The 14,701-nt window shown below is 37.4% G+C and overlaps 1 protein-coding gene across 3 annotated transcripts in view; it reads right to left on the bottom strand.

The window, feature by feature from the left end:
- Positions 1–14,701, bottom strand: part of RBBP8 (RB binding protein 8, endonuclease) — a 97,415-nt gene that overhangs the window by 28,697 nt on the left and 54,017 nt on the right. For all 3 annotated transcript variants that reach the window (XM_025365483.1, XM_025365484.1, XM_025365485.1), the window contains exons 8-13: positions 12,152–12,256; positions 7,816–7,913; positions 6,109–6,221; positions 3,523–4,417; positions 3,315–3,441; positions 175–263 (exon numbers count right to left, since the gene is read on the bottom strand). In XM_025365483.1, the coding sequence (XP_025221268.1) occupies positions 175–263; positions 3,315–3,441; positions 3,523–4,417; positions 6,109–6,221; positions 7,816–7,913; positions 12,152–12,256 (1,427 nt within the window). The remainder of the gene's footprint in view (positions 1–174; positions 264–3,314; positions 3,442–3,522; positions 4,418–6,108; positions 6,222–7,815; positions 7,914–12,151; positions 12,257–14,701) is intronic.

The following is a 14,701-nucleotide window of genomic DNA, read 5'->3' as shown; positions in this document are numbered from 1 at the left end:
ATACCATAAAGTTAGAAGAATAAGTATTTTTATTTCTTAATTTTCTGCGTAAATACATGTAGGTTTTAAGAGGTATCTGACTATCTTAAGGTGATAGTGAGTCACGAGAGAAGGTTGACTAACACCTCATTAGAACAAGAGTCAAATGAGTTTTGGTTTTACTTTTTAACTTACCTTTGTATCTATTACAGTAACATCCATTTTATACTGAGAAAGGTCTGCTCCCGGATCTATACTCCACTGGATATTTTCAAAGGATACATCTTAGGTAAAGGGAAAGAGCAAGCAATTAAAAAACTGATTTCAAAAATTCTCATCACTTTAAAATATTATGTGACCTAAAGAATATAAAATTTTTGCAAATCATATGTCTGGTAAAGGACTTATATCTAAGATATATAAAGAACTCTCGGCCAGGCGCGGTGGCTCACGCCTGTAATCCCAGCACTTTGGGAGGCCGAGACAGGCGGATCATGAGGTCAGGAGATCGAGGCCATCCTGGCTAATACGGTGAAACCCCGTCTCTATGAAAAATACAAAAAAAAAATTAGCCGGGCACGGTGGCGGGCGCCTGTAGTCCCAGCTACATGTGAGGCTGAGGCAGGAGAATGGCATGAACCCGGGAGGCAGAGCCTGCAGTGACTGGAGATCGCGCTACTGCACTCCAGCCTGGGCAACAGAGCGAGACTCCGTCTCAAAAAAAAAAAAAAAAACGAACTCTCCCAGCTCAATGAAAAGACAAATATCCCAATTAAAGATGGGCAAAGGATCTAAACAGACAGTTCTCCAAAGAAGATACACAAATTGCCAATAAACATGAAAGGATGCTCAACATCATTAGCCATCGAGGAAATGCAAACCAAAACCACGAGATGGCAAAAATCAAAAAGCTATAACAAGTGCTAGTGAGGATGTGGAGATACTGAAACCCTCACATACTGCTGGTGGAAATGTGAAACGGTGTAGCTGCTTTGGAAAATAGGCAATCCTTCAAAAGGTAAAATGTAGAATTAGTATATGGTCCAACAGTTCCATTCCTAGGTATAATCCAAGAAAAATGAAAACATACATCCACACAAAAACCTGTATGCAAATGTTCATAGCAGCATAGTTCATAACAGCAAAAAAGCGGTAACTTAAATGTCAACTAATAAATGCCTAAAATATGGTATACTTATATAATAAAAAAAAAGTTATCCAATAAAAAGAAATAAAATGTTGATATATGCTGTAACAGATAACTGAAAACATCATGCCAAGGGAAAGAAGTAACAAAAGATCATATATTAAATGATTCCATTTATATGAAAACTCCAGAATAGGCAAGTCTATAAGAGAGAAAGTAGATTCACGGTGCCTAGGACTACGGAGGGGATATGGGGAAGGAAAGTGATGAAAATGTTCTAAACCTAGACTACAGTGATGGTTGTACAACTCTGTGGGTATATCAAACCACGGAATTCAACATTTTAGTGGGTGATTTTTATGGTATGTGATTTGTATTTCAATTAAAATTTTTTTAAAATTGAAAACTATAACATTGTCTGGTGGGGTTTTCAAAGTATGTAGATATAATACACAGGAACTACATAAAGTGTAGTTACAGAACATGAAGTGGTACATTAACTCCAAGTAGACTGTAAAATGCTAAGTAATCCCTAGAACAACCATGAAAAAAATAAAAACAAAAAGCTCAAAAAAATCATGAATGATAGTGAAAAAAATGTTTTCATATAGAGACTAAAACACTTACTAGAAAAACAACTAATGATTGTGTTTCAGGAAAAAGGGAAAATAAACCCAGAATAAAGGAATAACTTGCCAATTAAGAATACAAGAAAAAATACTGCACTTGAACTATAGAAATGTTTGGTGGCTGAAAAAAAGAAAGAATTACTTTTTTAAAGATAGCAGGCTGGGCGTGGGTGGTTCACACCTGTAATCCCAGCACTTTGGGAGGCCAAGGCAGGCAGATGTCTTGAGACCAGCAGTTCGAGACCAACCTGGGCAACATGGTGAAACCCTGTCTCTTCAAAAAATAAAAAAATCAGTTGGGTGTGGTGGTGCGTGCTTGTAGTCCGAGCTATCCAGGAGGCTGAGATGGGAGGATCCACCTGAGCCTTGGAGGTCAATGCTGCAAGTGAGCCGTGATCATGCCACTGCACACCAGTCTGGGTGACAAAGTGAGACCCTGTCTCAAATAATAATAATAATATTAATAAAAGATAGCAAAATTATGAAAAGATACCTATATATCTTAGGGCAAACAATTTTTTTTTTTGAGACGGAGTCTCGCTCTGTCACCCACGCTAGAGTGCAGTGCAGTAGCACCATCTCGGCTCACTGCAAGCTCCGCCTCCTGGGTTCACGCCATTCTCCTGCCTCAGCCTGCCAAGTAGCTGGGACTACAGGTGCCTGCCACCAGGCCTGGCTTATTTTTTGTATTTTTAGGAGACGGCGTTTCACCGTGTTAGCCAGGATGGTCTCGCTCTCCTGACCTCGTGATCTGCCTGCCACGGCCTCCCAAAGTGATGGAATTACAGGTGTGAGCGACCGTGCCAGGTCAACAATGTTTTTAAAGGAGTTTAAAAACATATGTAAGTGGCTGGGCGCGGTGGCTCAGGCCTGCAATCTCAGCACTTTGGGAGGCTGCAGGCAGCAGATCACGAGGTCGGGGGAGCCAGACCATCCTGGCTAACACAGTGAAACCCCGTCTCTACTAAAAATACCAAAAAAAAAAAAAATTAGCCAGGCGTGCTGGTGGGCGCCTGTAGTCCCAGCTACTCAGGAGGCTGAGGCAGGAGAATGGTGTGAACCCGGGAGGCAGAGCTTGCAGTGAGCCAAGACTGCACCACTGCACAGAGCGAGACTCCGTCTCAAAAAAAAAAAGAAAAAAAAGTAAGTATATACATGAATATGTTTACAGATATACGTGTAAATGCAAAGAAAAATGACAAATGTCCTATGGGGTGACGAACAAAGTTTAGATAATGAACATTCTAATTTTTATTTTTAAAAATTCTATACAGTTTAAATTTGTTAAAACTTTTGTAAAGAAAATAAACTATATAAAATAAGTAAATTTACAAAATCATATATAAAAGTAGGTATCAAAAGATCTCAATTCATTTTTTTCAAAAAGCATAAGAACAGAAAAATCACCAGTAAAATGTGAGAATCGTCCTATAAATACAGACACATGAAGGAAGAAATAAGTTTTTTTCCAAAACAATTCAATCCATTTAAAAAAGTAAATAATGACATTCAGTTTAAAGTCATTAAAAAAGTGGAGATCCTGTTTACAGTGTACACACCTTGGTTGTTTTGTAGAGACTTTATTTTACCAGTTCTACATGGATTTAACTGAAGAACTGATGCAAGTTCACATCCTCCATGGACTGACCTGGTTTGTATTTTTATTGGCTCATGAGAACCAGCACCCTAAAACACAAATAACTGTTAGCTCTAAATGAAATCACAAGCTACCATTTTAATCAAAATCCTTGAACATTTAACACAAACCTTCATGTCATCTAAAACATTTTCAGTCTCCAAACTTTCACGTGGACGTAGAGGAATTTTGAAGACAGCATTTTCTTCTTTTATCTGTAATGCTGGTTTATTGTCTGGAGAGAATTTACTCAAGGGCTGAAGGATGATGCATTCCTGTAAACAGGGTTCCTCTGGGGAATCTTTGGGCAACGTGCAGTTGCCATCCGAGGCCTTACGGCTTGAGGAAAAGCCCTTTGGAATGGTCTTCAAAGCCTCATAAAGAGTCACTTGCCTAAATTTGTTTTTAGAAGTCTCACTTCCTTGGCTTTTCTCTTGACGCTGAATAGCTGAAAATCTATCAGACAGATCCAGAGGTTTATCCATCACAGAGTCTCCATTCATGGAAAACTGATTATCCATTGGAAAAGGGAAAGCATTTTCCTTATCAAAAGAAGCTTGGGGGCAGCTTACTTCATGTTCACTTTCTTCCTCAGTTTTCTTCCTTTTGGATGTTCGGCCTCCCAATGATTTCAGGGGCTCCAAATGTTTATCGGAGTTAGAATCTTTAACGTACTCAGTCCTACCCTTCTCACCTATGGATTCACTTATATTTTTATTTATAAGTATCTGTTTATTAGACGATGACTGGATAATGATCTTGTTCACTTCAGACCCAAGACTCTGATGTGTGAAAAGGGCACTATCTTCAGATTTTGATCTAGTTTTCTCTAATCTAGATACACAAGTGTTGCTAAAAGGGAGTGTTTTCAGATGTTTTTTTCCCTCAGGCTGTAAAAGAGAAGGGGACAAACTTGTATTCAAATCTAAACCACTTTTGATACTAGAGGTAGCTCCAAATACAGGAGATGACACTCGAGTAGGTAATTCTTCTTGAGGAGGAGTCTTTGAAGCAGAATCTGAAAATCTAAATAAAGAGTGATAACAACTTTTTAATACAGAATTAACAGTAAGGTCTTATCTACCTCTTAGAGGCAAATGATTAACCAAAATTTAAGACAAGGTAGAGCTTTTGGCTTCTCTTCGTTTAGATGACAAAAGAGAAGGGGAAAAGCAGAGAAAAATGACATAGGAAGTATTTCTCAATATCATAATATTCATATTTAAAAAATTTTTCCTAAGTACTTTAAATCACTTTATTATACAAAAAATCATCTTTTGCCAGGCACGGTGGCTCATGCCTGTACATCCTAGCACTTTGGGAGGCTGAGGTGGGCAGATCACTTGAGGCCAGAAGTTCGAGGCCAGCCTAGCTAACATGGTGAAACTCCGTCTCTACTGAAAATACAAAAATTAGCCAGGTGTGGTGGCACACGCCAGTAATCCCAGCTATTCAGGTGGCTAAGGCATGAGAATCACTTGAACCTGGGAGGCGGAGGTTGCAGTGAGCCAAGCCTAGATGACAGAGTGAGACTCTGTCTCAAGAAACAAACAAACAAAAATCATATTTTAATAAATTCCACTGAGAACCTAAGTTCTTTTGTTATGAAATTTTATCATGAGTAACTCCAAGAAACAAAATTCTTACACTATAGAATTCAACATAAATTAAGATTCAGCCTGTCTCTAGCAGAGGAAATATCCGTAGAAAGAGCAGTAAGTTTAAGTTTGAAGATGTGGGCTGGGTGAGATCTCTGGCTCTACCACTTAAATAGCTATATGGCCTTAAACAAGACATCTAACCTTTTTGGAGCTGCATTTTTGTAATCTGTAAAATAAACCAAAAAATGAGGGTAACAAAATCTACTTTCATCAGTTACTAAGATGACAGACTGTGATATACATATCTATATATCTAAAAACCGAAAGCTCTTTTAAAAAGCAAAATGCTACATAAATACAGGTACAGTGGCCCTCCTTATCTGTGGGTTCTGCATCTATAGATTCAACCATGTGGCTAGAAAATAATTTGGGTAAAAAATCCAAATTTCACAACATTCCAAAAGGCAAAACTTGAATTTCCCATGTGCCAAGTACTATGTTGAATCTTTGCAAATGGACTGATAGGTAGGCATTGTATTAGGTGTTATAACTAATCTGGAAATTACATAAAATATACAGGAGGATGTGCACAGGTTATACGCAATAATGATGGCCATTTTATGTAACGGTCTTGAGCATCTTTGGATTTTGGTACCCACGGGGGAGGGGGTCCTATAACTAATCCCCCACTGATAATCATGGAATGGCTGTATTATTAGTTAATAGATATTCTGAAATTGGTAAAAATGAGATGCAATACAATCTTGGAAGCTCATCCAAGCTTCTAGATGCATTTTGTAGAACATCCAGTTTTTGGAAATATAAACCCCAAAGGGATGACTGGCTCTTTAAAGGAGCAGAGTGACAAGTACTGGGAACAAGTACTGCTTGACAGAAACACAGAAAGTAGCTAAAAATGATATCCACCTTTCTACTGTAATGCAAAAAAGCTCTCAATTGGTCAGAAACTAGGGAGACAATTTTTAAAGTAAAAATGTATATAACCAGAATAACCAACTATATGTTGAAGGAGAGAAATGGTTTAATTATATGGAATTCATTGTAATGGGATCTCACCAATAGCTTGTAAGTTTTCACCAATGTGCCCATGATTACCTTAAACTATCTTCAGTATTTCTTGTAGATTCCTCAAAAGGCTGTTTCTTGTGATCTCCTTCCAGACAGTGGTAGAGCTCATCACCAAGGGGGCTCATGGGACCTTGAGTTTCCTTCAAGAGTAAAATAGGAAGCACACCCATGTAATGGGATTTGTTCATTCTTAGAAAGGGATGAAGTACTGATATATGTTACGATGCAGATGAACCTCAAAAATATACTAAGAAGCCAGACAAAGGCCATATAATGTATGATTCCATTTATATGAAATATTCAGAATAGGCAAATCTATAGGGACAGAAAGCAGATTGGTAGTTGACAGAGGATGCAAGTGGGAGGTGGAAGAATGAGGTGAGGAGAATGGGGATACACGATTAATGGGTATGAGGTTTTCTTTGAAGGTGATAAAAATGCTTTGGAACTGAATAGAAGTGATAGCTGCATAATATTGTGAATGTACTAAATATCATAGAGTTGTACACTTCAAAATGATTAATTTCACCACAATGAAAAATATGAAGCATATTCTAAGTTTAAAGAGAAAAGCATCAGTGTCTTACATAAGTATATTCTACTACTTGCATATAAAACTCCAATTCCAAAAAACAACATTAAGATGTGCAGAAGGGAATAGAGATAATTATTCATACTGATAGGAGATGAATTTAAAATAATCCTTTACAGAACAGTGCTTCTCAATCTTTAACATGCATACAAGTCAACTGGAGATCCTGTTAATGCAAGTTCAGTAGGTCTGAGATTCTGCATCTCCACCAAACTTCAAAAGTGATGCAGATGCTGTTGGCCCATGGATCACACGTTGAGCAGCAAGTCATTAGATTTCAGCTCCCTCAATCTATTTGGTGTCTAAGCTATGACTTGCCAGGTTTATGGGTAGGAGGGAATTAGAAAGTATTAAAACGCATTCAAAGTTCAAAGGTTAAAAACTACCCATTATCATTTAAGAATGAATTTAAAACTAGAAAGGACAAACAAATCCATATGTAATGAAAAACCAATTCAAGTTTTAGAAATTCAACAGCAAGACAACTTAATAAGAGTACAGCTGGATGTGGTGACTCATATCTGTAATCTCAACAACACTTTGAGCAGGAGGATCTCTTGAGGCCAGGTGTCTGAGATCTGTCTGGGCAACACAGTTGAGACCCCCATCTCTACAAAAATAATTAGCTGGGCATGGTGGTATATGTCTGTAGTCCCAGCTATTTGGGAGGCTGAGATGCGAGGATCACTTGAGGCCAGGAGTTTGAGGCTATAGTGCTCTATGATTGTGTTTGTGAATAGACACGCACTCCAGTCTGGGCAACACAGTGAGACCCTATCTCTAAAAAATAAAACAAACAAAACAACAATTCTGAAATCAACCTAAAGGTTTAGGTCTATCTCTTAGATGAGGGCAAGGAGGGGGCATGAGAGAGGGGGAAGTGAAGAAAGTTGACAAAATCTCTATGCCGTGATTACTCCCCTAAATTTTGACTCAACCCATATCCCAAGAATTCTAGATTCTAGATTTCTGAGACTGCTGGGCTGGACAACAGAAATAGGACTTTCTAACAACATAAGTTTTGTTTTAGGCCTTTACTCAAGATCTTTAGATAAAATAATTCTCTTGCTTAATTCTCTAAGAACTGACCTAAAAAGATACAAAATTAATTCATGTTATTGCCAAACTAAACAATTACTTACAGATACTTCCTGAACACCAAGTCCAAGTGTTTCAGCAACAACTGTAGCTAAATTAAAAGATGACTTATCAGGGGTACAGCTGCTTGTTCCATGTGTTTCTAAGAATAAATAATAAACCATTTTAATAAATAATAAAACCAACTTTACAAAACTGTAGAAGCTAGACATATTAAAATGACAAAAGAGAAAGGAAAAGGCTCATACTTTGTAAGATGGCACTAGACCCATTTTAAAACTCTGTGCAAGAAGTCCAATATACCTACCATAAATGGCAATAAGTTGCAGGTCCATGCATGCTAAAATTTTCCAAGTAAATTTTATGTTTTTCCTAAATGAACTGAATGTAATAGGTAATTTTTCTTATTGCCACTGGGGAAAAAAATCATAAAATGGATTTACAGTGGAATTATTGTGACTTATGTTACAGCATGAATATCAAACTGTATGTACAATATCTTTCATGAAAACATACTTTGTAGGAGAGGTTGTCAGCACTGCATGTTTCAGGTTAAGATAACACATATTCATAAATCACCTATGTTCTAGTATTTTATAAAGGTTTAACTCAAATATTTATGGAGCACTTATTATGTTCCAGGTATTGTGCTAAGCACTAGATGAAAAGAAAAGTTCTTGTTCTCAAGGAGCTTATACAGTTGCAAGGTAAAAAGAGAATTGCAACAGAATGTGATAAACATATTATAATAAAGGTACATAAAAGGGGTGATTCAAACATAGAATAAGGACTTCTAAATCTCTTGGGAAATCAAGGAAAGTTATAAGTGATGCTTAAGCTGACTCGAGAGAAGGAAGAATATGTCAAGTTAACTGGACTGGGACAGAAAGAATTCTAGGTATAATTAAGGGTCTAGATAAGTGAAATAAAATTGCTTGTTTGGGGTTTGCTATGCGTGGTTTGACTGCTAGAAGTGAAACTGCAGAAGATGGGAGTAGGACATGAACCCAGTTAGGTTGGTTAGGGGTCAGATTATGCTAAGGAGTTTCAAATTTATCCTGTAGACAATGAAGAGATGTCTAAGAGTTTTAAATAAAACAAATGCAATGTGTGGGCTGAAAAGGTATTTGTGGCTGTGACACTCACTAGGCAAGAAGCAATCACTAATAGGCAAGAGGACTAATTAGATTACTAGAACATGTTGTCTTGATGAGAGATGTTAGTAGCCTAAACTAGTATAATAGGGGCACAGAAGAATATGTAAAACAGATATGTAGGAGGTGGAATCAGTAAAACTTAGAGGCTGTTGAGAAAAAACAGATGAAGCAGAAATCTAGGATGACTCAAAGAGGCATGTATAGTGTCATTCACTGAGATTGCAAATGCAAGGATAAAGATTTAGTTTGACAGGTTAAGTGTCAACTGTAGACATGCTGAAATTGAAGGATATCCCTGTAGAGATATCCAAAAGCAGGTAGATACACGGGTTGGGAATCCAGGAAAAAAGTTGGACAGAGATACCGGTTTGGGATTTATTAGCATATGAATGAGAGAAGACTACTGACTCTAGGTGACATTCCTCCAGGAAGAGATAGAAAGTGAGGCCAGGTACAGCGGTTCACGCCTGTAATCCCAACACTTTGGCAGGCCGAAGCAGGTGGATCACTTGAGCTTATGAGAGCGAGACCAGCCTTGGCAACATGGTGAAACCCTGTTCTACAAAAATACAAATATTAGCCAGACATGGTGGTGTGTGCCTGTAGTCTCAGCTACTTGGGGGGCTGAGGTGGGAGGATCACTTGAGCCTGGGAGGTTGAGGCTGCAGTGAGCTGTGTTTGTGCCACTGCACTCCAGCCTGGGTGACAGAGAGAGACCCGGTCTCAAAAAAAAAAAAAAAAAAAAAAAAAAAAAAAAAGAGAGAGAGAGAAAGAGAGAGACAGAAATAGAACAGGCACAGTACCATATATTTTGGAGAACAGCAACACTGATGACATTTACAGTCAGAAGCAGTTCAAGTGTAAGCAGTAACAAAGGGTTTGTGAACGCATTCTCCTCTCTTCAACTCCTGTAAGTCTCCCTCCCTTCCCCTATACCCCGCTCCTCTAGCACTTTTCTCTCCCCTCCTTTCCTCCTTCCCTCCCCTTCCCTCTCTCTTCCTCTCTTGCGGGTGGGGGTGGGAGTAGAATCCATATTACAGTGAGTTGGAGTGAATGGGAATTAGGAAAGTAGAGATACTGAATATAGACTTTAATACTTTTTCACCTCTGAAGAGACGCTGTAGCTAAAGGTGGAGATTATTAAAAGTGGGGTTATTTTTTAAAGATGGAAGATAACATATACGTGTATATACTTAAAAATAAGACAGCAGAGAAGCTGCAGATACTGTGTAAGGAAGACAGGACAAATAATGGAGCAAAGACCTGGTAGCAACAGAAGAGAATTGGTTCTAGAGAGCTGAGAAGCAAGGATCTGCTGCACTCAGTGTTATATCCCTAGCACCTCAGTGTTATATCCCGAGGACCCGGAGCCTCCATGCACATGCACACATACTCATGGACAGACAAACAGACACACATGTTAATATTAAATGATTTGTAGCTTTCAGAATGTAACTTTTACACTATTATAAAATGAATAAGTGATTAACCTTGACCAACCCTTACAACTGGGCTCTGGATCTCATCTCCTCTGACCTTTTTAAGGATGTAGCAATTGTTCCCTCTTTCTCCAGAATTATTAATTTTCTCCTCTTTACTTGATCATCCTATCAACATAAATATGTGCTAATCATGCTATAATATTCCATCTTGAAAAAATCATCCCTTGACTCATGTTCTTCTTTAGCCAATGTCCTGTTCTCTCCTCCTCTTGACTGTCAAGTCTTGGAAGACTTGTTTGTATGTGCTCTTTCCACTTTCTCTGTCCTTAGTTTCCTTTGAACATGAGACAGATCTCAGATGGTCACCATTACACCTTAATAGTTTTTATCATGTCACTAGTTCAACACTCAATGATCTCCATGCAACCAAATCCCATGGTCAATTCTAAGAAGTCTTCATCTTACTTGACTTATTAGCATCGTTAAACACAATTGACCACCCCTTCGTCCTCTCTCCACTTGGCTTAAAGGACATCATTTTTAGTTTTCCTATCTCATTGGCAGCTCCTTTTCTGTTTTGTTGGTTCCTACTCATTTTCACAACCTCAACAGCTACAATCTTTTCTCTAAGGGAGTAAAACTGGTTCGGGGCAGGCGGGAGCAAAAAAAACCTTACTATGTATAAAGCACAGACATACATGCATACACGTATCACTTAAACAGATATACAGTATATCTGTAGTACTAAAACTCCAGTAGGGAAGGGATTGGGGGGAGGGAGAAATGTCTAAAAAAGCTGGGGTGGGGGTTCTTCAACAAAAGAAAACTTGAAAATCATGGCTTTACGTAATGAAGTTCCTCAAGGCTCAATATTTGGACTTCTCATTCCCTTCTATTATCACTTGCTTGGTAATCTCATCTAGTTTTATGGCTTAGATGCCATCTGCATGCTGACAACTTCCATATGTGTCTCCATCCTAAACTTCTCTAAATTCTAACTCACATCTACTCACGAATCCAAACTCTACCTGAATGTTGAGTTTGCATTTCAAATAGAATATTCCCAAAACGAAACTTCTAATTTCTACTCACCCCTGCCCCAACCTATACACCTGTGGCTCCCAGTCTCTTCCATCTCAGTAAATGCTAACTCTATTTTTCCTTTTGTCCAAACCAATCTCCCCTTCACTCACTCTGCTCCAGCCACACAGGGTTCCTTAATGTTCCTCAAACAAACCAAATGCCATCTTCACTGCAAGGCCTCTGGGCTTGCAAATCTCTCTGCCTGGGTGCCCGTCTCCCAGATAGCCACGTGACTCACTTCCCTCCCTCAGTCCTTATGCAAACGACACTTTACCAGTGAGGCTTTCTAATATCCCTTCTTACCCTGCTTTACTTTTCTTCAGAGCACTTGCTTCTATCTGACATAAATTTTATTTCTCCCTCAACTAGATCATAAGCTCCATGAGGACAAGGGCTTTGTTTTATTCAGTGCCTGGTATACAACAGATGCTTAAATATTTGTTGAACAAATAAGTAAATTACAGTAAAGCCTTCTTTACTTAAAATTATTAGTAATTTATATTAATATCATCAGGGATATTTATATGAACTAATAGGATAACATTACTTTCCAATATGAAAAAGATAGTAAACTAGTAATATAAACAAACTTATACGGAAAATACCTTTAAAATATTGTCTAAGTTAGACTGTGGGTCACTCTTACCCACCAATAACCACAATTTAAACTTGTAAAGTAATCTCAGTATCTTGCTTACTGGCCATTGGAGGTTGACTTTGGTCATAAGTGTCAGCTACTAGAATTTCATTTTCATTAGGATTATGTTGTGGATGAGTTGAAGACTTGGAAACTTTTCTCAATTCTAAGGGGAGAAAAAAATAAGAGATTACATAATAAACAATGATGAAAAGTATTATCAAATTATTTTTATTTATTCATATTTAAAATTTTAATGTATTATCTGTATTTAAATACAATATAAGTACCATTTTATTGACATAATTATTGTATTCTAAGAAGTAAGCTCCTTTAATTTCACTAAGAAACAAAGCAGTTTAAGTTAAGACATTGGGAGAGAGGGGACTAGAACAGACAGCTTCTTCTGACCCAAACTGCCCAGAGTAGTAACATTTTAGTGTTACTTTTCTTTTTTTATTTGTTACACATCAGCAGGTTAATTTAAAAAGGTATACTGGGCTGGGCACAGTGGCTCATGACTGTAATCCCAGCGCCTTGGGAGGCTGAGGCAGGAGGATCTCTTGAGCCTAAAAGTTCCAGGCTACATTAAGCTACAGATCACACCACAGTACTCCATCCTGGATGATAGAGTAAGACCCTATATCAAATAATCAATCAATAAACAAATGATTAAGCAATCTAATGTATACTATATCATTTATCTCCATGATCTTTCAGAGTTTTTATTTTCAGGAAGGAAACTCTGAAGCATGTGTTATCAGAAATCACTCCAATATTTAAAGATTTAGTTCAAAGAGAACCAAAATAAGGACAAAGTAAAGTAAAACAGTTTTACTATTTGTAACTTGAGAATAATATTAAAAAGCATTATAAACCTTACAATAAGTAAGCAAGGGAAGTTAGAGAACAGGACTAATTAGTCATTAAAGCATTTTAAATTATATTATTATTATTATTATATTTTGAGATGGAGTCTCGCTCTGTTGCACAGGCTGGAGTGCAGTGGCATGATCTCAGCTCACTGCAACCTCCGTCTCCTGGGTTCCAGCAATTCTCCTGCTTCAGCCTCCCGAGTAGCCGGGACTACATGCGTGTGCCACCACGACCAGCTAATTTTTTATATTTTTAGTAGAGACGTGGTTTCACCATGTTAGCCAGGATGGTCTCGATCTCCTGACCTCGTGATCTGCCCACCTTGGCCTCCCAAAGTGCTTGGATTACAGGTGTGAGCCACCGCGCCCGGCCTTAAAAGTTATTTTAAAATCATTTGTATGGCTCAAAGTTATCGTACATCTTAAAACTAAATTTCAGATTCCAAGTAAAAACTGATCAGAACAAGATTAAAGCAAGTGAATTAAATTTCTAAATAGTTATATGCTGCTGTCATACAAAGAAGAAATAAACCAGAAGCATTTATATTGGTTACAAAAGACTTTCCTAATACAGAATTATTTTCTAGATATCCTTATATATGAATTTAAACCTGATCTAAATTATGCAGTGATTATCTTTAATGATTCATGTCCTGTCTGATAGCAAACTAAAAGGTCAACGGATATTCATTTTAGATCTATGATTTTACATCTTAACTTAGCTCCTATTTAAGCGTAGGATTTTTAACAGTTCTTTTGTTCTCCACTAGATGGCGATACAAAGGCTTATAAAATGGGGTAAAACTGCCAATGTTCCAACATCTAAGAATAAGATCTGCTTCTTTGTTTAAAGGCATATTTACTGTCAACAATTTATTTGTATTATACAAATATAGAAATCCGTATATATCCCCCGCTCCCCATGCTTTCCTTGTTCCAAATAGTTTAGGTTAAAAATTAAAGTCTTTAATGTTTGCTCTATATTAATACTAAAAGTAATACTTGTATCACGGCACATAACAAATTTTGGGACTATGTGAAAAGGCAGTTTTAAAGCATTTAGCAGAAATGATAAACTAGGCTAGAATTAGAAACATGCTACTGAAAAGTCACAAAGTGGACACATTATAACATCATTTCTTGATTACCACTAACTCCTACAAATTACAACAAATAAAAACAGCCAGTTACAGACAGCTCCAATGGCAGGAGTACCCATGTGGCAAGACCTGGAGAGTACGAAAGTTCAGAGCTAAGAAGATCTGTATTTGAATTTTGACTCATCTACATGATAGCTGACCTTGAGTGAGTTATTCAACCTTTCTAAACATATCTTTCCTCATCTATAAAACAAAAGAGCTGACAGTTATCTCACAAGCCTGTTACAAGAATTAAAACATAGCAATAATATATGCAAATCACTCAGCATAATACCTGGTACGCAGGAGGTAGAAATTAACATTAAGTTCCTTTCCTTTTTCCTTCTATCCCCCTTGGATATATACACATAGGAATATTTTTAAAATAAAAAGAAACTATTTAACTATATTTATAAAATGTGGTATATTTACATGTCATATAGACAACATGTATCTATACATAACACGGGCAGAAAATGCCTTCTCGGTCACTTTATGAATAGAAGTTAAAGTCATAGTTGTACCATGGGATACCGGAATAGTGACTATTTTCTTTCCACTAGATCGAACAACGTAAAAACTAGTAGATGAACACTG

This window comes from Theropithecus gelada, chromosome 18 (assembly GCF_003255815.1).
Source record: "Theropithecus gelada isolate Dixy chromosome 18, Tgel_1.0, whole genome shotgun sequence".
Lineage (NCBI taxonomy): Eukaryota > Metazoa > Chordata > Mammalia > Primates > Cercopithecidae > Theropithecus > Theropithecus gelada.
This window is presented reverse-complemented; position numbering and strand designations above follow the sequence as displayed.